The following is a 24,883-nucleotide window of genomic DNA, read 5'->3' as shown; positions in this document are numbered from 1 at the left end:
GAGGACTGCTTCAATTTCCTTAGTGGTTATAGGTCTGTTCAGGTTTTCTATTTCTTCCTGGTTCAATTTTGGTAGTTGATACATCTCTAGGAATGCACCCATTTCTTCCAGGTTATCTAATTTGCTGGCATAGAGTTGCTCCTAATATGTTCTTATAATTGTTTGTATGTCTTTGGTGTTGGTTGTGATCTCTCCCCTTTCATTCATGATTTTTTTGATTTGGGTCATTTCTCTTTTCTTTTGATAAGTCTGGCCAGGGGTTTATCCATCTTGTGAATTCTTTCAAAGAACCAGCTCCTAGTTTCGTTGATCTGTTCTACTGTTCTTTTGGTTTCTATTTCATTGATTTCTGCTCTGATCTTTATTATTTCTCTTCTCCTGCTGGGTTTAGGCTTTATTTGCTGTTTTTTCTCTAGCTCCTTTAGGTGTAGGCTTAGGTTGTGTATTTGAGACCTTTCTTGTTTCTTGAGAAAGGCTTGTATTGCTATATACTTTCCTCTCAGGACTGCCTTTGCTGCATCCCAAAGATTTTGAACACTTGTGTTTTCATTTTCATTGGTTTCCATGAATTTTTTTAATTCTTCTTTAATTTCCTGGTTGACCCATTCATTCTTTAGTAGGATGCTCTTTAGCCTCCATGTATTTGAGTTCTTTCCAACTTTCCTCTTGTGATTGAGTTCTAGTTTCAAAGCATTGTGGTCTGAACATATACAGGGAATAATCCCAATCTTTTGGTACTGGTTGAGACCTGATTTGTGACCTAGGATGTGATCAATTCTGGAGAATGTTCCATGGCACTAGAGAAGAATGTGCATTCCATTGCTTTGGGATGGAATGTTCTGAATATGTCCGTGATGTCCATTTGGTCCAGTGTTTCATTTAAAGTCTTTATTTCCTTGTTGATCTTTTGCTTAGATGATCTGTCCATTTCAGTCAGGGGGGTGTTAAAGTCCCCCACTATTAATGTATTGTTGTCAATGTGTTTCTTTGCTTTTGTTATTAATTACCTTATAAAATTGGCTGCTCCCATGTTAGGGGCATAGATCTTTACAATTGTTAGATCTTCTTGTTGGATAGACCCTTTAAGTAGGATATAGTGTCCTTCTTCCTCTCTTATTACAGTCTTTGTTTTAAAATCTAATTTGTCTGATAGAAGGATTGCCACCCCAGCTTTCTTTGGGTGTCCATTAGCATGGTAAATGGTTTTCCACCCCCTCACTTTCAATGTGGGGCTGTCTTTGGGTCTAAAATGAGTCTCTTGCAGACAGCATATCGATGGGTCTTGTTTTTTAATCTAATCTGATAGCCTGTGTCTTTTGATTGGGGCATTTAGCCCATTTACATTCAGGGTAACTATTGAAAGATAGGAATTTAGTGCCATTGTATTGCCTGTAAGGTGGCTGTTACTGTATATTGTCTGTGTTCCTTTCTGGTCTGCTTTTAGGCTCTCTCTTTGCTTAGAGGACCCCTTTCAATATTTCTTGTAGGGCTGGTTTCAGTTTGCAAATTCCTTTAGTTTTTGTTTGTCCTGGAAGCTTTTTATCTCTCCTTCTATTTTCAATGACAGCCTAGCTGGATATAGTATTCTTGGCTGCATATTTTTCTCATTTAGTGCTCTGAAGATATCATGCCAGTCCTTTCTGGCCTGCCAGGTCTCTGTGGATAGGTCTGTTGCCATTCTAATGTTCCTACCATTGTAGGTTATAGATTTCTTCTCCCGAGCTCCTTTCAGGATTTTCTCTTTGTCATTGAGACTCGTAAGTTTTACTATTAGATGTCATGGTGTTGACCTATTTTTATTGATTTTGAGAGGGGTTCTCTGTGCCTCCTGGATTTTGATGACTGTTTCCTTCCCCACATTAGGGAAGTTCTCTGCTATAATTTGCTCCAATATACTTTCTGCCCCTCTCTCTCTTTCTTCTTCTAGGATCCCAATTATTCTAACGTTGTTTCGTCTTATGGTATTGCTTATCTCTCGAATTCTGCCCTCATGATCCAGTAGTTGTTTATCTTTTTCTCAGCTTCTCTATTTTCCATGAATTGGTCTTCTGTATCACTGATTCTCTCTTCTGCCTCATTTATCCAGCAGTTAGCGCCCCCATTTTTTATTGCACCTCATTAATAGCCTTTTTGATTTCGACTTGGTTAGATTTTAGTTCTTTTATTTCTCCAGAAAGGGTTTCTCTCATAACTTCCATGCTTTTTTCAAGCTCAGCTAGTATCTTTAAAATCATGATTCTGAACTCTAGATCCGACATTGTACTAATGTCCGTATTGAGTAGGTCCCTGGCAGTTGGTACTACCTCTTGTTCTTTTTGTTGAGGTGATTTTTCCCATCTTGTCATTTTGTCCAGAGGAGAATAGATGAATGAGAGAACAAAATGCTAACAGGGTAACAACGTCCCCAGAAAATATATTCTAAACAAATCAGAAAAGACCTGAAACCAGGGGAAAAGAAAGGGAAAGAAAGAAAAAAGAAAAAGAAAAAAAAAAAGAAAGAAAAAGTTAAAAACAAAACAAAACAAAAAAACAGAATATGATCACATATGATCAGGCTGGTGCATAGATCAGTGGAACACTCTAGATTTTGGGTGTATTTTGGTCTCTTAGAAGAAAGTGCCTCCCAAAATTTTGAGGAAAGAAAAATTTATATATGTACAAAAATAAGGGTTGATACGATGAAGGGATGGAATATGACTGTAAAGATGAAAATTATAAAAAATTTTATAAAAGGAATTGGTAAGTTGTTTGAAAAAGGAGAGAAGAGGATTAAAAAAAAAAAAAGGGAGAGAATGTGATCAGGCAGGAGACTAGAACAAAGCCATACACTAGAGATTTAGGGTATATTTTGATCTGTTAGAAGAAACCGTATCTCAAAATTTTAAAGAGAGAACAACTTATATATATATGCCAAAAATAAGGGTAACTACTACAAAGGGATAGAATATGACTCTAAAAATGAAAAACAAAAATGTTTTTTAAAAAAGGGATTGATAAGCTGTTGGTTGAAAAAGGGAAAAAGAAAAATTAAAAAAAAAAAATTAACTTTGAAAGACTAAAGAATCATGGTAAAAAGCCATGGATTCTAGGTGCAGTATTCCCCTAGCTCTGGAGTACTGCCGTTCTCATTGATCGGTAAACTTGGTCTTGGGTGGCTGTTCTTGCTGATCTTCTGGGGTAGGGGCCTGTTGCTGTGGTTCCCAAATGTCTTTGCTGGAGGTGGAATTGCCCTGCCCTTGCTGGTCTGGGCTACGTAATCTGCTCGGGTGTGCTCTCGACTCGGGAGCTTTTGTTTCTTGCAAGCTTTCGGTACATCTTTGGAGGACAAGAGTGAAAATGGCGGCCTCCCAATCTCCACCCCTGGAGGAGCCGAGAACTGGGGCCCCACTCCTCAGTGTGCCCCCAGAGAAAAGCAGTCAATCACTCCCGTCTCCCCGGTCTCCGACCACACTCCGTGCTCACCTGGCCTGTGACCGAGCGTTTCTATCTCTGGCACCCCATCCATGTGGAGTCACCAAACCCAGCAGATCCCTGCTGTGCGCTCCTGCACTGCTCCTCCCTGGGGAAGGGGAATCTCCCCGGATCTGCTGTGTTGGGTCCTTGCTGGAGGAGCAGTGGTCCGGCTGGGCCGAGGATCACGGTTTATGGCAGCCCCAAGCTGAGAGCCTGCTCCTCGGCTCCGTCTCTGCAGCCGGCTTCCCCACTCCGATACCTGGGAGCTCTGCTGCACTCAGGCACCCCCGGTCTTCCTGTGACCCCGAGGGTCCTGAGATCACACTGTCACACGATGGTTCCACCCCCGCTTAGCCATGGGAACAACATCCCTCAGCAGAGCAGACTTCTAAGAGTTCCGATTTTGTGCTCCGCTGCTCTATCACTTGCCAGAAGCAGCCGACAGAGGCCCCCTCCCCTGCCATCTATTCTCCCGAATATCACCTCGGATTCACTTTTCTGCATGTCCTACCTTCTGGAAAGTGGTCGCTTTTCTGTTTAGAGAGTTGTTGCTATTCTTTTCTTTGATCTCCTGTTGAGTTTGTAGGTGTTCAGATTGGTTTGATCCCTATCCAGCTGAATTCCTGAGACCAGACGAAATCCAGGTCTCCTACTCCTCTGCCATCTTGCTCCGCCCCCTCATGATTGAATTTCTTATAATGCTTCAATGTGATTATTTTGGAGTGTGCAAAAATTTGGCTTACTTGGCTAGATATAAGAACATAATCCTGGAATTGGCCTTTTTCCCTAAGTCCCAATATGAAGCTGTTTTCTTAGGATTTATTTCTTTTAAAAATCATGTTTCCTTTTGTCTTGGCTTCATGCTAGTTAATTGACATTTTATTCATTGAATTTTTATTGTAATGTTGCTATAATTTCTGTTTCAGATTATTCTGGTTTTGGCTCTGAGCTGCTCACATTATTTAAAAGTGCTGCTTTATATATTTACTTAAATGCCTACTTCATTATAGATACTTTGCTAGGTGCACACTAACTGTATAAACACAAACTGAGGCACATGGTCTCAAGCTAAGGGAGTGCTTCTGTGAAAGCAAAAAGGGCTGACCTTTAAGCGGAGCTAGAAAGATTGATGGGTAGACTGTTAAACGGCAGAGTACAGGTCAGGTACGGGATTCAGGTTAGCAGAAACTGCTTATACAAAGATGCCGTGGCGGAAGGAAGTGCAGTACAACTAATGAAAGAAAGAAATAGTGCACTGCAGTGGTGCGAATCAAAGAGGAGATAGTACAGACTCAGACGGAGGCCTGATTCACTCAGGACCTAAGAGCAATGGGAACCCCCTGAAGATTTTTTATTAGGAGACTACTGAAGAAAAGATTCATATTTTGAAAAGAATACTTGTCTAATATGTGTGTTCCTGAATAGACCGTAGGCTCCGCAAGTAGGAGGAGGAGGTGTTGATCTCATCAAGTGCAATACAAGTAGGTTTTCAACAAATAGTAAATGTCACTATTTAATAGCTCAGTGTCTGGCACATGGTAAGTACTCATAATGTTGGTTGTGGTTTTCATTGATCTAGATTGGCCTTTGATATGGACAGTGGCTGCTTTGGAGTTAGAGGTTTCATGAAGTAGTTCAATCCAACAGTATCCACTGAAGACCTGTGATATACTTGGAAGAATCAGCAGCTAAATATACTAAAATTTCATCACTTTTTTTCTCATATGCCCCAAAGATGTAGCAGAGCAGAAAAGTGATGGAGAATTCTGTAAATAAATCAGATTAGCCTACAGTGAGGTGAATAGGTGCTCCTGCTTCACACTATTCATTTTTTTCAGTTAGAGTTTCGTGCCTGGTAAGATTGCTTTTATAGAACCATTTCTTCTGGAATTCTCAGGTAAAATTCCCTTTTCATAGTTCATTTGAAGTAATTTCAACCTTATTCCTCAGTTATATTAGTTTATTTTATATAAAGTGAGTTCCTTGTCATTTTTCATCCCAAAGACTAAAGATTGCTATTAGAAATATTTCTTCTGAAACTCTATAATCATTTTCATACTATAGCTTTAATATTTTACTTTTTTCAAGTGTTTATATGTGATGTGTTTTTTCTTAAAATGTACAGTATGTAGGTTATATCACCAATGACCTGGCCATTTTTTCTTTCCTCTTTAATAGTAGCCAGAACCACCATGTAGCACATAGTTGCTATTGTGCACATTAATAAAAAGTACCCCATCTGGGTGGACTAATTTACCAGGAAGGTCCCCTGCTTCTGATACCTTCTAAAGGGTGCCATCAGGGCCACTTTTCAGCTCCTGCTTGTGCCTTCAATGGGTGCCTGTAAGCCATGTAGAAACTGCACAGCTATACTTAGTGTCCCTAAATAGTAACTCAGTATAAGTTAGATATTGCTTATAAGCAACCAGATTATAGATAATCCTTTATAAACAAGGCAAACTATTTTAAAAAGTCAATCAGTTGTTCATTTATGTGTGTTAAATGTAACCTTCAGTTAAAACAATAATTGTATTTAACTTGTTTTCAGAACTTTGGTAAAATTGGATATATGGGGGGAAGTTGTCTTTTAAGAAAATTTTTTTCAAATACAGCTTAGATTCTTACTTTTTAATGTTCTCAGCTTTGAGTGCCTAGAAGTAAATTAAAAAAAAAAATACATTCATCTGTCTGTCTACTTAACTTTTTACTATGGAACTTTTTAAAAAAGATTTATTAATTTGAGAGAGAATGAGAGAGAGCATGGTGGGGAGGGGCAAAGGGTGAGGGAGAGGTAGAGAGAGAAAGTCTTAAGCAGACTCTATGCCGAGCTTGGAGCCTGATGCGGGGCTTGATCTCAGGACCCTGAGATCATGACCTGAGCTGAAACCAAGAGTTGGTTGCTTAACTGACTGTGCCACCCAGATGCCCCACTATGGAATGTTTTTAATGTATAGGAAAGCAAAGTGATGAAGCCTCAAGTATCTGTCATTTGGCTTCAGCAGTTGCCAGTTTATTGTTTTACCTGCTTCTTCCCACTTTTTCCATCACAAATTATTTTGAAGCAAATCCCAAATATTATGATTTTATTCTGAAACTTGTCAGTATCTACTCTGAAACATAGACTCTTTTAGTAATACAAGCACAGTTCATTATCACACCTAAAAAAAAATGATAATATCAACCATCCAGTCAGTATTCAGACTTTGTTTCATAAGTGGTTTAAAATTGGTGCGTTGGAGTCAGAATCAAAATAAGTCTTGGGGCGCCTGGGTGGCTCGGTCGTTAAGCGTCCAACTCTTGGTTTCAGCTCAGGTCATGATCTCAGGGTCCTGGAATCCAGCTCAGCATTAGGCTTTCACTCAGGGTGGCGTCTGCTTGAGATTCTTTCGCTCCGTCTCCTTTTGCCCGTCCCCCTGGGTGTGCATGCATGCTCTCTTTCTCTAAAATAAATCTTTAAAAAAAAATCAAAACAAATCTCTGTAGTATAATAGGTCAATTTGTCTTTTGATTTACTATTAGTCTATAGCTTCCCTTACCCCTTTTCTCACATTTTATTTGTTGAAGAAAGGATCATTTGACCACTTTCTGCATTTTGCTGATTAAATCTCTTGTGGTATCATTTAGGCTTAACAAGAATATTTTTAACTTATGTTTAAATATGATACCTGATCTCTATAGACTGTAAAAAATTTTTTTGTTTAAATGGAGAAATGAATGCTTAGTTATTGAAGAATGAAGGATTCCAAAGATTTTATAAACATGAAAGGGAGGATCTGAAGAAAAGTCCATAAGCCTCAGAAAGCAGAGAATTTTTTAAAGCTGTGTTTATAGCTCTGTGATTGTTTTGATAACATAATTTGTTGCCATCTTAAAATATTATAAAACATTAGAATATAAAATTGTAGCAATAATACACTAGCTTGATTTTTTTAAAAACTAACATTTTTTTATTTTTCATTTACAAAAAAGATACCAGGTGATCAGCACTCCAACAGATTTTTTTATGGTAATGGAATATGTGTCTGGTGGTGAATTATTTGACTACATCTGTAAACATGGCCGGGTGAGTAACTTACTATCTAGTACAATAAGCCCCTAAGCTAAAAAAGAGGGTAGTAGGAAATAGCAAACCACAAAGATATCTTCAAAGTCTGGGTTGCTTCTGTAATAAAGCCCAATTAAAGATACAGAATTTTAGATGTCTTTTCTTTCTTAAAAAATACACGTTTCAAGGGGCGCCTGGTAGTGTCAGTCGGTGGAGCATGTGACTCTTGATCTTGTGGTTGTAAGTTCGAGCCCCACATTGGGTGTAGAGATTGTTTAAAAATAAAATCTTTAAAAAAATACACCTTTTGGGGCACCTGGGTGCCTCATTCGGTTAAGTGTCTGCCTTCGGCTCAGGTCCTGATCCCAGGGTCCTGGGATGGAGCCCTGTGTTGGGTTCCCTGCTCAGAGGGGAAACTGCTTTTCCCCTCCCCCTGCCCCTACTCTCTTGCTCTGTCTCTCAGATAAATAAATAAAATCTTAAAAAGAAAAAAAACCTTTCAAAATACTGATTTTAGGGAACATGTTCCACTTAATTGCCAACATAATGTCAGTGCTTTTCAGAGTGAAAAATCTGTTCCATGACATTATGTTGAAGCTTCAAGGATTTCCTTTTCTTAGCACTTTCACATTAATTCTGTTTTACATTATGTTTTACTTGTTGATTGCCTAAAACATTGTGCACATTTAGTAATATTAATTGAAAATTAAATCTTACTACCTAGCAGCAAAGAAGAGCCTTGTTAACTTACATGTTGAACTCTAATGCAAGTTTTTGGTTTGTTTGTCTGATTTGTTGAGAATTCTAGCCTGATTCTAATTAGCTTGCTCAGTTACATTTAGGCTGATTATGAAACTAAAACTCTTGCTATGTACATGTCCCAAATATTCTTAGTGCAGCTTCTTTTATACTTGCTAGGTTGAAGAGGTGGAAGCAAGGCGGCTCTTTCAGCAGATTCTATCAGCTGTGGATTACTGTCATAGGCATATGGTGGTTCATCGAGACCTGAAACCAGAGAATGTGCTGTTGGATGCTCACATGAATGCCAAGATAGCTGATTTTGGTATGTAACTCCAAGGTTGTTCAGAAATGTACTAGTTGCCTTTTAAAGTGTGTCAGTAGCAACTGTTAAAGAAATATGAACTTGCAGTTTCAACTTTATAAATCTTGTACCTTGAAAAAAAGGGATTAATGCTTGTTCTGTTCATTTAAACACAATTTTAAAAATGCACATGCTTCTAGAGAAGTTTAGAGGGCCAGTTTCAAGGTAAATCCATTTAATCTGCATTTCTTCCTGAAGGAAAACTTAACTGTCTTTTTTTTTTTTTTTTTTTTTGGTGGGGGTCACAAACTCCTTTGAAAATCTAAATGAAAATATGGGCACTTCCCTTGATGAATGCACTTAAAGAGAAATACATGAAAATTGCATGCAGTTTTGAAGACTTACGGTCTTTCTGATTGGATCAAGGGTGGATTTCAGGGTAAAATCTAACCATGTGCTAAAAAGAATAGGAGTTTTTGTCAGGAGTAAAACAAAGAAACAAAAAACAAAATGAAATCTAAATGCACCAAACACTTTCTGGGGTAAACATACCTGGAAAGAGTACCATAGTAGGGTGTTTGGCAAAAGGATTAGGAAGTGAGAGGTTATAGAAAGAGAGATGGAAATGTGCCAGAGTTCAGTGTTGCTTATTTAAAATTTTTGCCTGTACCTTGTCTTTAATCTAAAAACTAGGAAACTAGTTTCCCTATTTCTCTTCCTTCTCTAAATCGCAAAACTCTTTAGTATGATAGTTCAACTAGATTTTTGGTTCCATAGATTATTTTTTCTATGTTGAATTAAAGCTTTCCAAATTAAAAGCATTTGGAACATAATCTTTATAAATTGGAGCCTGATTTCTACTTAGAGATTTTTTAAAAAGGCTTTGAAAGCACAGGATAAAAAGTAATGGTCTCTCTTTCATTCTTTCAACTGTAGAAATGGGTATATAATATTTTGATGCTTTTATGTTTGGAAAAGTTCATACAATTTGGAATAACCTCGTATTTGTGAAGTGAATCAACATTTTCAAAAAAGATTTATTTATTTTAGAGCATGGGGGTGAGGGAAGGGCAGGGAAGAGGGGGAGAGAGAGAATCCCAAGCAGACTCCACGCTGAGCATGGAGCCCAACACGGGGCTTGATCCCAGGACCTTGAGATCATGACCTGAGCCGAAACCAAGAGTCAGGATGCTCAACCAACAGCCACCCAGGCGCCCCAAGTGAAGGAATTTAATTCCTATCATACATGATGTGCTTTATCTTTTTTGTTAGAGTGTAAGCACTTTAAAATGGTCTTCTAGTTTCTCAGGTGCTTTCCACTGTTTTAAAATAATTACAAAATATGATATATAGAACATTGAAGACTTGACATTTTTCTTCATGTATTTATCTACCTTTAAAAATAGCACAAAGTAAATATTACTCTTATTTTCAGGATTGTCTAATATGATGTCAGATGGTGAATTTCTGAGAACTAGTTGTGGATCTCCAAATTATGCAGCACCGGAAGTCATCTCAGGCAGGTAATAATAGATCAGTGGAGAGTAAGCTCTTTATAATCTTTTGTTCATTCTAGTAACATTTAATTAAAATATATTCTGTTCAGAGGATGAGATTGTTAACATAATAGGAACAAATTGTCCCTTTAATTTTTCCATTTTTGAAGAGAGAATAGGTATATGAAACAATTTTTTTAAACATTTGGTTTAGATTTTGTTATGAGTATATTTAAGGAGTTCTTCCATTAAAAAAATGACTGAAACAAATCTTGATTTTCTTCATTTTGGAAAAGTACAGATAAGAGAAAGCATTTGTTAAATTCAAGCTAGTGTCGTTATTTTCTTACCAGACATAGTCCTTAAATAATAATTTACATATTATTTTGTAAGTTACCAAATAAAGTATTATTTTATGTTTTGTCTTTAGAAGAATGAGGTTTTTCAGGGACAGTATTGTCATTTCATGAAATTAAACTGTATAAGTAGAGGTTGGAACTTACTCATTGGTATATTCAAAAAACGTTTATACAGATTGTAGTGGTAAACCAAAGATTTTTTTTTACAGTGACCAATGTCTGATTTAAAAAGTTAACAGAATTCTCCAAGAGAAAATAAAGAAAAGGTATTATTGCAAGGAGCCAGGTATAGGAGTTTTGGACAAGTACAGCAAATGATATAAATGATGGACAGCAATTTTTTGAAATGGATTGTATTCTTTTAATTGGAATTGTAAAGATTTACTTTGTTACCTCAGACCCAGGTTTGAGTTTGTCAGTGGGGTGGGTATCAGAGGCATTTTAATACTGCAGAAAGGTCAGAGAAAAAAGGAATAATATTCCAGGCATAGGTTATGTGGAGCAAAGCTAATCTTAGTCCCATGAGCTAACCTAACAAGTGATTAGAATGAAAGTCACACTCAGGATAATGTGATATAGAACAAATAGTGTCAAAGAGATCCTGCAGGACTAGTTCGGCACTTTAATGTTTCAAATACTCTTTAAAATAGGCATGTCAGGGATAAAAATTCTATTTTATATGCATTTTTTTTCTTGTAGTTTTGTGGCTAAAAGGGTTTAGCCTAAACACTATAGTATTATTTTTTCAAGTTTATGGCCATTTACTTTGATGTTTCCATAAAAAAATCAACCATAGTAAGTTTTATATTTTTTTAATTAGTCAATTAGTAGGTTCAGTGAGTTTGTGACAAATAAAGAAAAGTACCACTTTCTCTTGGAAAACTTGAATAGTAATTGCTGAGACCGATTCTCTATGGTGAACAAGCATTGAGTGTTGGGGTGTGGCCATGGACTTCATAAAAGACTTGCTAATCAATATACACCAAGTCTATACCATGTGTATATAGAAGCAGGGTATATGTGGATGAGAAAAAGTGGCACTTGCATTCCAGGTTTGTGTTGTCATCTTTTTTCTTAGATTGTATGCAGGTCCTGAAGTTGATATTTGGAGCTGTGGTGTTATTTTGTATGCCCTTCTTTGTGGCACCCTCCCATTTGATGATGAGCATGTACCTACGTTATTTAAGAAGATCCGAGGGGGTGTTTTTTATATCCCAGAATATCTCAATCGTTCTGTTGCCACTCTCTTGATGCATATGCTGCAGGTTGACCCTCTGAAACGAGCGACCATCAAAGATATAAGGTGATTCTTCTTTTCATTACTGTTATGTACATTTTATAGTATTAATAGTACCACTAATTGAGTGCCTGCTTTATGTTAGACTCTGTAATACTTATTGTATAGGAATTTTGCTTTCCTTTTTACACAAACCTGATCATGTCACTCATCTTTTAAATATTTCAGGTTGTTTCCCATACTTTTTACTTGAGGTAGCAAATCCTCTGAGGCCCTTCCTCATGAGGCTCCATTTCCTACTCCTGAGGTCTCACTCCTGCACTCACCACCGCACCCATTGGTACCAGTGCTTCAGCTACACTCAGCTTTTCCTTCTTCCTCAAATATAACATATATTTTATGCCTTCATGTTCTAATTTATATTACTGCCTCTGATGCCATTTCTGACTTTTTTGACCTGACAGATTTCTGTTCATCCTTTAAAATTCTGCCTTCATAGGACCTCCTTTGTGAAATCAATTCGGATTCCCCTAGGCAATGTTAATTGCTTCCACTTTTGTGATTTCCACATTTGGTTTATGGTTTTATTTTTTCATTATCATTTCATATGTAGCTATTATTATTTCGTGCATGTTTCACCAGTCCTAAATTGTAACTCCATAAGGGTAGAGAGAGTGTCTTGCTCACCTTAGTACACACAATGCTAGATGGCCTACAAATGTAGTATATGTTGAGAAACTATTTGAATAAATTTTATACATAATACAGACAGAGTTTTATGTATTTTACATATGGTTGATGAAATAAAGCATTAAAAGTTTTGTTAAGATTTTGAATCCAAAAATAGCTGCTAGCACTGTGAAGGATTTCTTGTTATGTGAGAAACTTTGGAACTTGCAGTGGCTGGTGTTACTGTGAATATGACCTTTATATAGCACACACAAGCCACAATAATTCATTGCCTTCTACTCTTATCAGGTTATGTTTCTTAGAGGTTTTTTTGTTCTTACCTAACATTTCATCAGTTATTCATTTACAAACACATTCTTTTGCCATCTTTCCAGAATCTCTCCTCTTATCTTCATAAACCAGAATGGCTGTTTAGAGACCTATGACTCCTGGAATGTTTAAACGATGACATGGTTTTTTATGTGATTGCTGCCAATCTCTTAGACTGCAAGAAGGGGCTGATTCTTTTTGCATTTGTACTCTGTTTTGTTCTCCCAGCCTTTCTTAAGCTCTCCAGGCCTCATGCATAAAATAAGTGTGTAATTATAAGTTAGTACCAACTATAGTTATGGAAATGCACTTAGCAGGAAAAAACCTTTTGTGTTCACAGTACTTGGTTTTTCTTTTTTTCTTTTCTTTTTAATAAGTAAGTTCTGCACCCAACATGGGGCTTGAATTCACAACCCCGAGGTCAAGAGTCACATGTTCTACTGACCTAGCCAGCTAGGCGCCTCAGTCACTTAATTGGCTTTTCCTTAGAAAGAAAATTACATATGCTTCCTGTGAGTTATTCATTCTGTAACTGGAAGCCTGCATCTCCCTCTCCCCTTCACCCATTTTGCCTATCCTCCCAACTCCCGCCCCCCAGTAGCCATTGGTTCTCTATAGGTCCGATGCTGCTTTTTGTTTATTAGTTTATTCATATCATTTTTTAGATTCCACCTATGAGTGAAATCACATGGTATTTATTTTCCCAGATTTATTTTACTTAGCACAGTACCCTCTAGGTCCATTCATTTTGTTGCAAATAGCACAATCTCATCTTTTCTTAAGGCTACACAGTACTCCATTGTATATGTATACCACATGTCCCTTACCATTTGTTGATAGACACTTAGGTTGCTTCCATATCTTAGCTATTGTAAATAATGCTGCAATAAAACATAGGAGTGCATATATTTTTTTGAATTAATGTTTTTTCCTCTGGGTAAATAACCAGTAGTGGAATTATTGGATCATATGGTATTTCTTTTTTAAATTTTTTGAGGAACTTCCGTACTGTTTTTCACAGAGACTATACCAATTTACATTCCCACTAGCAGTGTGGGATTCCTTTTTCTCTGCATCCTTGTCAACACTATTATTTCTTGTCTTTTTTATTTTAGCCACTCTGACTGGTATAACATGGTATCTTATTGTGGTTTTGATTTGCATTTCCCTGATTACAGATGTCGAGCATCTTTTCACGTGTCTGTTGGCAATCTGTATGTCTTCTTTGGAAAAATGTCTATTCAGGTCCTCTGCCTGTTTTTTTTTTTTTTTTTAAGATTTTATTTATTTATTTGAGAGAGAGAATGAGATAGAGAGAGAGCATGAGAGGGGAGAGGGTCAGAGGGAGAAGCAGACTCCCCACCAAGCAGGGAGCCTGATGCGGGACCCGATCCCAGGACTCCAGGATCATGACCTGAGCCGAAGGCAGTCGCTTAACCAACTGAGCCACCCAGGCGCCCTGCCTGTTTTTTAATTGTTTTTTTGTTTTTTTTTGTTGAGTTGTGTAAATTCTTTATATATTTTGACCATTAACCCCTTATTGGATATATAATTTGCAAGTATCTTCTCCCATTTAGTAGGGTGTCTTTTTGTTTTGTTGATGGTTTCCTTCACTGTGCAAAAGCTTTTTATTTGATGTAGTCCTGATAGTTTATTTTTGCTTTTGTTCCCTTGCCTTAGGAGACATATTTATAAAAATGTTATTATGGCTTGTATGAGAGATATTACTGCCTGTGTTTTTCCTAGGAATTTTATGGTTTCAGATCTCATATTAGAGATATGGTCTTTAGAGTTTATTTTTGTGTGTGATGTTAAAAAGTGGTCCAGTTTCATTCTTTTACATATAGCTGTCCAGTTTTCCCAGCACCATTTATTGAAGAGACTATCTTTTCTTCATTGTATAATTCTTGCCTTTGTCATAGATTAATTGACCATATAAACATAGGTTTATTTCTGGGCTTTCTATTCTGTTCTGTTTATGTGTCTATTTTTGTGCCAGTACCACTGTTTTAATTATTATAGCTTTATATTATATCTTGAAATCTGGGATTGTGATAACTTCCAGCTTTATTTTTCTTTCTCAAGATTGCTTTGGCTATTTGAGGTCTTCTATAGTTCCATACAAATTTCAGGATTGTTTGTTCTAGTTCTGTGAAAAATGCTGTTGGTATTTTGATAGGGATTGCATGGAATCTGTAGATAGCTTTGGGTAGTATGGACATTTTAACAATACTAATTCTTCCAGTCCATGAGCATAGTGGTTCACTTCCTTGGTTAAATTTATTCCTAGGTATTTTATTATTTCTGGTACAGTTGTAAATGGAATTGTTTTCTTAATTTCTCTTTCTAGTACTTTGTTATTAGTGTATAGAAATGCTACTGACTTCTAGGTATCCTGCAGTTTCACTGAATTTATTCTAGTAGTTTTTTGGTGGAGTCTTTAGGATTTTTTATGTATAATGTCATGTCATCTGCGAATAGTGACAGTTTAACAGCTTCTTTACCAGTATGGATGCCTTTTATTTCTTTTTCTTGTCTGATTGCTGTAGTTAAGACTTCCAGGACCATATTGAATAAAAGTGGTGAGGTTGGATGTCCTTCTCTTGTTCCTGATCTTAGGGGAAAAGCTCTCAGTGTTTCACCATTGAGTATGATGTTAGCTGCAGGTTTTTCATATATGGCTTTTATTATGTTGAGATATGTTCCCTTTAAACCCACTTTGTTGAGAGTTTTATCATGAGTGGATGTTGAATTTTGTCAGATGCTTTTTCTGCATCTGTGAGAGGATCATATGATTTTTATTCTTTGTTTTGTTGTGGTATATTATGTTGATTCATTTGCAAATATTGAACCATCCTTGCATCTCCCTGAATAAATCCCACTTGATTGTGGTGAATGATCCTTTTAATGTGTTGTTGAATGTGGTTTGCTTATGTTTTGTGAGGATTTTTGCATCTTTGTTCATCCAGGGATATTGGCTGCTAGTTTTCTGTTTTTGTGGTGTCTTTGTCTGGTTTTGGTATCAGAGTAATACTAGCCTTATAGAATGTATTTGGAAGCTTTCCTTCCTCATCTATTTTTTGGAATAGTTTGAGGAGAATAGGTATTAACTATTCTTGAAATGTTTGGTAGAATTCAACTGTGACTCCATCTCATTCTGGGTTTTTATTTTTTGGTTATTGATTCAGTTTTTTATGCTAATTTGGCCTGTTTAGATTTTCTATTTCTTCCTGATTTAGTTTTGAAAGATTGTATCTTTCTAGGAATTTATCCATTTCTTCTAGATTGTCTAGTTTGTTGGCATATGATTTGGGTAATATTTTCTTATAGTCCTTTGTATTTCTTGGTGTTGATACCTCTCCTCTTTTCTGATTTTGAGTCCTTTCTCTGTTTTCCTGATCAGTCTGGCTAAGGGTTTATCAATTTTGTTTATCTTTTCAAAGAACCAGCTCTTGATTTTATTGATTTTTTTAATTTTTTACTTAAGAATTTTTTTTTTAATTTATTTAAGTAATCTCTACACCCCTTGTGAGGCTTGATCTCAGCAACCCCCAAGGTTAAGTCACATGCTCTTCTTACTAGGCAAGCTAGGTGCCCCTTACTGATTTTTTTCTATTGTTTTTAAATTTTTATGTCATTTATTTCTGCTCTGATCTTTATTATTTTCTTCAACTCACCTTAGACTTTGTTCTTCTTTTTCTAGTTCCTTTAGATGCAAGTGTAGGTTATTTGAGCTTTTTCTTATTTCTTGAGGTAGGGCTGTATTTCTGTATATTTCCCTCTTAGAACTGCTCTTGCTGCATCTCAAAGATGTTGGATTATTGTGTTTTCATTTTCATGTGTCTCCATAACTCATTTAAGTCATTTAGTCTTAAGTACCAAAATTGAGTATCAGGTAATAGTGATAGAAAGACTTAATTTCTGATGGCTGTGTAGTAACCCGTGGGAAATGAACTGATTTTGACTCAGGTGAACCCTCATAAACATTCTGGTTACTGCTTATCTTGATAGAGTTAATTCAGAAACTGACTCCTGAAAACAAAAGCTGAGTATGACTTTTTAATTGGCAATTTTCTTATGGTAAAGAATTGTGGCCCTTTGTGTGAATGAATTAGAAATAAAAATTTAGATTATTTCCCTATTTATCATTCTTTATTTTTTTATTTTTAAAGATTCTATTATTTGACAGAGAGATTGAGGGATAACACAAGCAGGCAGAGCAGCAGGCAGAGGGAGAGGGAGAAGCAGGCTCCCCACTGAGCCAGGAGCCCGATGTGGGGCTCGATCCCAGGTCCCTGGGATCATGACCTGAGCCAAAGGCAGACGCTTAACCGACTGAGCCACCCAGGCGCCCCACTATTTATCATTTCTTAAACATTCATTTATATTATTGATATAATTCACATACCATAAGTTTGTCCCTTTAAATTGTATAATTCACTGGTTCTTAGTATATTCACGAAGTTGTACAGTCATCACCATTTTCTAATTCCCTTAAACTCTATGCGCATTAGCAGTCATTACCCATTTCCCTCTCCTTTTATCCCTTGGAAGCCAGTAATCTTTCTGCCTTTATGGATTTGCCTATTCTCAAAATTTCATATAAATGGAATCCTATAGCATGTAGCCTTTTGAGTGTGGCTACTTTCACACAGCATGTTTTCAGGGTTCATTCATGGTGTAGCATGTATAGTACTTCATTCCTTTATTCTTTAAAAATACTCCATTGTACAGATATACAACATTTTGTTTATCCGTCCATCAGTTAATGGATATTCGAGTTGTTTCCACTTTTGGGCTCTTAAGAATAATGTTGCTATGAACATTCATGTACAAGTTTTTTATGGTCACATGTTCCCATTTCTTTTGGGTGTATGCCTTGAGTTTGTAATTCTTGTTGCTGTTCCTTTTGTTAGTGATTTTACTAAACTAATTCCACAAATTTTGTACTCTTTGTCATGGTTGGCCACTGAAATCTCTGATTAGTTAGCTTAATGGTCATCTTATTATTAGAGCTTTCCTTAAATGCCTTGATCTAATAAGTCTCCCAGCCTTTGCTGAGTGACTGTGTGTGCATGTTGGAGTATGTCTTCATTGTTCCAAAGAGAAGCTTGTAACTCTGATTTAGTCTTCACTCTGCATTAGCAGAGAGCCTCAAAGTCAGCCAGTGATTAGAAATGAGAGTCTTCTTGAGCAAGGACACAGCCCTGCATATGTGCATGGCCTTCTTGAGTCCCAGGAATATATCAAGAGTATTTCAAAGACCTCAGTGGAACTCCTATTCCTGAACTTTTCATTTTAAGGTTTTTGGTTAGCTTCTTGTTTGCTCCAACTCTTACTGCCTCTTTAGGCAGCTGGGATGTCACTGTTGCCATTGGTTGTTTTGACAAATGTCCTGGGGAGAAGGTTATTTGCAGTGAGGGAACTCTGAATCAGGTCAGAAAAAGACAAGGCCTGCCAAATGGAGATTTCCAGGGAACTTCCAGACATGTCAAATAATGACAGTTCTTTGAGGATAGGACTTTTGGAGAATTCTGAACCTATTCTGCTCTAACTCTAAACCTATCTCCCCCTTAGTGGTTGCTAGGTTGCTGGTTTTCTGGGCTACCATGATTGTGAGACTGTTGGTTTTGTGAGACTGTTGGTTTTCAAGGCTACCATAGAAATAGGGAAAGGGAGATGGATATAGGGCAACTTAAAATGTCTCAGATCTCACTGTTGTTACTGAGATCAGCTACTTTCTTGAGTAAATACTTCTCAGATTGTTGCAGGCTTTTGGTTAATTTCCAGGGTTCTGGAAAAGTTGATTTTGGTGATTTTTGCTAGTGGTCTGAATGCTTTCATGTAAGAGTGAATTTTTGGAGTTCATTCAGAAGTGCTCAGCTTCCCTATTTGTCATTAATATTTTTTAAAATGTTAGATATATAATGTCTTCTGTTTCTGTTGAAAAAATTAATATATCACATTTTTATTACTAAGCCTTTGGTGCTTAGTATGATACAGGAAATAAACACATTAAATAAATGACAAATACATAAAATATCATTAATTTATTATTCTGCGTTTATTGAACATTTACATTGTGTTGGGTAGTGGAATACAGCCGAATAAGGCATGGTCCCGGTTTCAAGGAGCTCTGAGTTTGGTGGGTAAGATTAAGAAAAAAATCAACACCTATAAGAAAGTGTGAGTGTTAAAATAGAAAGATCTACTAGAAGCGGTAGAAGATTCATCTTTGTATCCTCCTCAGGGCCTGGCACACCATAATTTCTCACTTGGACTATTTCACCAGTATCATCAACATCATCATTATTTTTGTCTTTTCAGTTTCCATATCACAAGCAAGATGATCTTTACGGAATGCAAATTAGATCATGTCACCCCCGTCTCTGTAAAGTCTTTCAGTGATTTTCATCAAGCATAGATTGTAGTCCCAGAATCTCTCTTCTAGCCTATAGCTCTCAGAAATATTTGATAGCTTTTGCCCCTCCAACCTATAACTCCTCTTTTCAGGATAGTGGCCTCAGTCCTGTTCCTGGAATATGGCACAACTCTTTCTTGTCTCAGTCTTCACATACATTGTTTTTTTGTGCTGGGAATACCTGTTTCCTAGCTCTCTGCTCCCACCTGACCTCTAATCAGTCTGATATCTGCTTAAATATTACTTAGTAGCTTCCCTAACTACATGGCTGTCATTCTGATTTATATATTCTTATTTTACCCTGTGTTTTCCTCTTATAATCTTTATCACAGGATTTTCATATTTGTATATTTGAAACCATATATTTATTTTTGTGAATATTTGTTTTATCTGTATTTAGCTTAGGATATAATCTCTGTGAGGAGGAGTGTCTTTTTGCCACTATACCCTTAGTTAATATTCATAAGTGAGACAATCAGTCAATAGAAAGCATTCAAGCAAAATATATATTGATCTGAATTTAGCTTAGAGGGTGCCTGGTTCTACCATGTAGCAATGCTTGTGCAGTCTCGAAGGAATAGTACATGTTAGATGAAAAGGGGTGGGAAGTTCTTGGATGGCAATAGTAACATCAAGTGCAAAGGCCCAGGAGTGTGAGAAAATAAGATTTAGGAGACTGATTGTCAAACTTTTTGGTTTTAGTACTCCTTTACAAGTCTTAAAATTGAGGATTCCAAATAGTTGTGGGTTTTGTTTTTTTAAAGATTTTATTTATTCGAGACGTAGAGATAAAGAGAGCATGAGCAGTGGGAGAGGGAGAGGGAGAAGCAGGCTCCCTGCTGAGCAAGGAGCCCGATGTGGGGCTCGATCCCAGGTCCCTGGGATCATGACCTGAGCCGAAGGCAGACGTTTAACCATTTGAGCCACCCAGGCCTCCCAAGAGTTGTGTTTTTTAATGAGGTTATATTAATATTTATCATATAAGAAATTAAAACTGAGAAACTTAAAAAAAACACTTAATTCACTTAAAAATAGCAGTAAAGCTACTACATTGTTAATCTAAATAACATATCTTTTATGAAAAATAACCTAAAAAATGGTAACAAGAGTGGTATTATTTTACATTTTCAAATTCTCTTAAGTGTTGGCCTTACTCAGAGACAGCAGCTAGGTTCTTAGTCTACTTCTTCATTCAGTCTGTTGCAATATGTTGTATTAGTTGCAGTCTATGAGGAAAATCTGACACCACTCAAATAAGTGATTGGAAAAGGAGGAACATTTTAACAGTCTTTCAGATAGTTGTGGATATTCTTCTTTGATATTAAGCCAAAGCTTAACTTGTTAGTTACAGTATCAAATGAGAAAACATCTCGGTGTACTTTTGTACTTTATTACATTAAAATCCATTGTGTTTTTTTGTGTTTTGTGGATATTTTACCCGTGTATGATTCTGAAACATCATGCATTGGTCATTTTGAAAATAACCGGGTTATTGAGTTAAAAAGATTTTCCAATTGGTGACATGTTCATTATAAAGTATTAGAAATCATGTTGATTTTTATCATTATAAAGTTATTAGAGAATCTTTGAGTAGTAGGAAGCTGTCAAACTCATGGAGGCAGATACAAATTATATAAAATTCTAAAACTTTGCTTGAAAGGTTGAACTTTATCATTGGCAAAAAAGTACTGCCAGTTGTTTCCTTTGAAGTGATAGGCTCATTTTACTAATTTTTCAGAAAATGTCAGCCAAATACCCAAGTCTGAATAATCATAGTTATTCAAGGGTGGGGGTTAATTAACTTATCCAGGGTCACACAGAGAACAAGTCTTTCTGATTCTGTTATATTTTATTGCCCCATGTCTAAATTATTTGGGACTTGCCAAAGCATGTTCTTACAATAGTGTATTGTGGTATTTTTCCTAGAGAGCATGAATGGTTTAAACAAGATTTGCCCAGTTACTTATTTCCTGAAGACCCCTCCTATGATGCTAACGTCATTGATGATGAGGCTGTGAAAGAAGTGTGTGAAAAATTTGAGTGTACAGAATCAGAAGTAATGAACAGTTTATATAGTGGTGACCCTCAAGACCAGCTTGCAGTGGCTTATCATCTTATCATTGACAATCGGAGAATAATGAACCAAGCCAGTGAGTTCTACCTCGCCTCTAGTCCCCCAACTGGTTCTTTTATGGATGATAGTACCATGCATATTCCCCCAGGCCTGAAACCTCATCCAGAAAGGATGCCACCTCTTATAGCAGACAGCCCTAAAGCGAGATGTCCATTGGATGCACTGAATACAACTAAGCCCAAATCTTTAGCTGTGAAAAAAGCCAAGTGGCATCTTGGAATCAGAAGTCAAAGCAAACCGTATGACATTATGGCTGAAGTCTACCGAGCTATGAAGCAGCTGGATTTTGAATGGAAGGTAGGAAATTGTAGTATATTAAGATCATTTGTAAAAGTTTGCTTTTTTGTTTTTTTGTATAGTAAGCTGCTCTGATCTACTGAGTTGAGTACTTAGGTCAATAAAAAAGTTGTTTTTGATTTAGATACAAATTTAGTGGTCTTGATGCTTCTGAATCATAAACCCCATTTTTCCATTAATACCAAGTGCATTCAATACTAAACAAAATTCTGAAAGCATGAAGAATTGTTGATGCTGAGGACCTACAATATTTTTTTATTGAGTCTAGCATTCTTGGCCAAGAAACAGAAAGTATTCAACCTGAAATCACCTGAGAAAATAGTCCACCTATTTCCACCTGCATCATAGCAATAAAAAGTCATGTGTCTTTGAAGATGCTATGTTTTTACTTTTCTCTCTTTTTCCCACTAGCTATACAGCTAGGGGTCAATACAAATGATACCATCAGGACATATTTATTCAATCAACAAGTACCTTTCTCTAGGTTAAAAAAATCTTTTATTTGGCTAGTGCTTTTAATCCTTGGTTATGTATATTTTTCTTACTCTTAGCCCCCAATTTTTTTTTTTTAAATAGTGCTCAAATTCATTGCAATTCTATTTGAGTATATGTGGGAGGGAAAGCATTTTTCTCATTTCAGATATCTTTTCACTCTTGTTCCTTTCTTGAGGATTATGAATGTATTTTTAAAGGAAGAATTTTTAAAAATGTTCAGATATACCCTGTATATATTCATTTGACATGTTTGAAACATCTGTCATTTCCATTTTATTTGTACATGAAATGAATAAACAAGATAATAGTTCCTTAAAACCATTTAAAAACCAGATCCCCCTTTGCTTAAGTAATTTAGTTAAGAGAGACACTAATGTCTTTAAAATTTCATACAGAAAAGAATTTGGAACTCATTTGATAGATGTTTTGAAAACCCAGAATCGTCTTTATCTGAGCTGCAGTTTTCTTCTCTTCAAAAGGCAAATAATACTTCTTCACAGGATTATTGGGATACATAAGTTTTGTGACAGTACCTGTTTATATTGCCTAATGCAAACCATTAACATGTTAGTTCTCTTTTATTCCTCCTACTCCATATTAATAGGTAAAGGTATTCAAATTGAGGCTGGGTGACCAGAATTATTGTTGACATTTGAGAGCAGAGGCATCGCTAGAATGAAGGCTAGACTGTATATAATCTCTGAGTTCCCTTTAAATTTCTGTTGATCTGCACAGACAATACTATTAGTGGAGATTAAATAAATACTAAACTGTCATGTAATATAAAAAGATCATTCAGGAATTCCTTCTCTACCCCACCTCTGTCCATTTTTTCTTTTGATATTCTTTGCAATAACATAAGGGGGATATTGTGTAGTTTGTTTTTTTAACATTTTTCCTTAAAAAAGATTTCACATTTTAGGTAGTGAATGCATACCATCTTCGTGTAAGAAGAAAAAATCCAGTGACTGGCAATTATGTGAAAATGAGCTTACAACTTTACCTGGTTGACAATAGAAGCTATCTTTTGGACTTTAAAAGCATTGATGGTAAGGAAGCTATGCAGGCATGAGCCCTGAGAAGATAAAACTTGGCACTAGTTGACAAGATGTTAAAATCATCTCAAAGACATGGTGGGTAGGTCTTCTATACTGGTTCTTAAGTAATCTAGAGTTAACTAAAAATGCAAGTGAAGTGAAAAGGATTGAAGATATGGACTTTCTCTAACCCAGCACCTCTCCAAAAGATGTGCCTCCTTGGCATAAAAAACTCACTTGGAGTGTTGGCTGTGGAGCAAAAGTAAGGAATAACAGGGAGGCAATTTTAAAATTGCCGGATGTTAAGTTCTTTGTCACATTTCTTCATTCATATTTTATTATTGTTAGGATTGTAACATCTAAACTTCTCCATTCATCAACTTCCCTCATCCTGGTTGGCCAAATGAGCCTCTCCCTGTATTCAGGTTGGATTTTGATGCCCCAGCCATTCAGGAGACGAAGGAGTCAGGGAGGTATGGGTTGTATCTAAGTATTTAGTGAGTGCCGAAGTCAAACTCCCATGAACCAAATATGCTTGTTCAGTTCAGAGGCCCAGGTGGGATAAAAACAGTAAACCAGGGGTCAGGTGCTGGATAGAACCAGAGGAGAACTGAGTTCAGAGTTAGGGAAGTTGTTTTCAATACAACAGTTAAATTTTATTCTTGAGCTACCACTGGCTGTCTTCAGAATTACCATCATCAGAATTATCTAGCGTTCTTATTAAAATGCAGATTGTTGGGAACTACCCCCGGATCTACCAAGTCAGAATTTATTTCTAGAGGTGAGTCCTGGGAAACTGGAAATCTTTATTTTTAACAAGATTTTCCTCACCCCATTCCCAGGCAGTGTGTACTGAAGGTTCAGAACCACTGTATAATGGTAACTTTTATTTTTATTTTAATGATATTTTTTGTTAATATGCTGCAAGAAGATATCCTTCAGGGATCTGCTTTCTTCAAATGGGATATCAGTTTTGATTTCAAGGCTGACGCCAAATACTGTGTTGAGAAGGATTTAGGGGTGACATTTTGACTGTTAGTGTTGTGGTTGATGAGTGATGTCTGTTATAATTGTGGGAGGAAAGGGGTATTGCCACTCCTGCTCTTAAAACTCTGAAACATGACATCTGTGAAGTTGCGCTTGTTCAGATATGTTTACTCAGTTTTCTGAATGTAGCATCTTCATAGGACTTGGGCAAATATACCGTTCATATAAATTGCTCTTCTTTCATCCATTTCAGATGAGGTGGTGGAGCAGAGGTCTGGTTCTTCAACACCTCAGCGTTCCTGTTCTGCTGCTGGCTTACATAGACCAAGATCAAGTTTTGATTCTGTAACTGCGGAGAGCCATTCACTTTCTGGCTCTCTCACTGGCTCTTTGACCGGAAACACATTGTCTTCAGTTCCACCCCGCCTAGGCAGTCACACCATGGATTTTTTTGAAATGTGTGCCAGTCTGATCACTACTTTAGCCCGTTGATGATGTTTCTCTAGTTTCTGTCTTTCTGTTATTGCACTGTGAAAATCAGATAGATTCTTGAAATTGTTATTTTACTTATGGATATCGTATACTCTGGAATACTGATGGAGAGTCATGAATATTTCCAGGGGACAGTCAATGCCATTGAAATTACTGAAAACAAAACATCTGACATTTTATTTACCTGTAGACATCTGTAATTCTATTTTGCCTATGATAAATTTATAGAGGCAGTATCTTTAATTGGTGAACATTGATGAAGATTATTGTTACTTCAAAATTGTGAGTTCACTACAGATGATTAATACACCTTCACTGGTGAATCATCTCATCAAAGGGTGGTTTGGCAACACCTCTTTGCTTAACTATTTAATGTAGGTAAATCCACT

The 24,883-nt window shown here is 36.6% G+C and overlaps 1 protein-coding gene across 1 annotated transcript in view; it reads left to right on the top strand.

The window, feature by feature from the left end:
- Positions 1–24,661, top strand: part of PRKAA2 (protein kinase AMP-activated catalytic subunit alpha 2) — a 69,560-nt gene extending 44,899 nt beyond the window's left edge. Inside the window, exons 3-9 of the mRNA XM_028106849.1 lie at positions 7,423–7,516; positions 8,417–8,561; positions 9,976–10,063; positions 11,474–11,698; positions 20,979–21,483; positions 22,901–23,027; positions 24,256–24,661. Of these exons, the coding sequence (XP_027962650.1) occupies positions 7,423–7,516; positions 8,417–8,561; positions 9,976–10,063; positions 11,474–11,698; positions 20,979–21,483; positions 22,901–23,027; positions 24,256–24,494 (1,423 nt within the window). The 3' untranslated portion in view covers positions 24,495–24,661. The remainder of the gene's footprint in view (positions 1–7,422; positions 7,517–8,416; positions 8,562–9,975; positions 10,064–11,473; positions 11,699–20,978; positions 21,484–22,900; positions 23,028–24,255) is intronic.
- Positions 24,662–24,883: the final 222 nt, after the last annotated feature.

This window comes from Eumetopias jubatus, unplaced genomic scaffold (genome assembly GCF_037043125.1).
Source record: "Eumetopias jubatus isolate StellerSeaLion01/CBP00866 unplaced genomic scaffold, mEumJub1_p1.0 scaffold_4, whole genome shotgun sequence".
In the NCBI taxonomy this organism is placed as follows: domain Eukaryota; kingdom Metazoa; phylum Chordata; class Mammalia; order Carnivora; family Otariidae; genus Eumetopias; species Eumetopias jubatus.
This window is presented reverse-complemented; position numbering and strand designations above follow the sequence as displayed.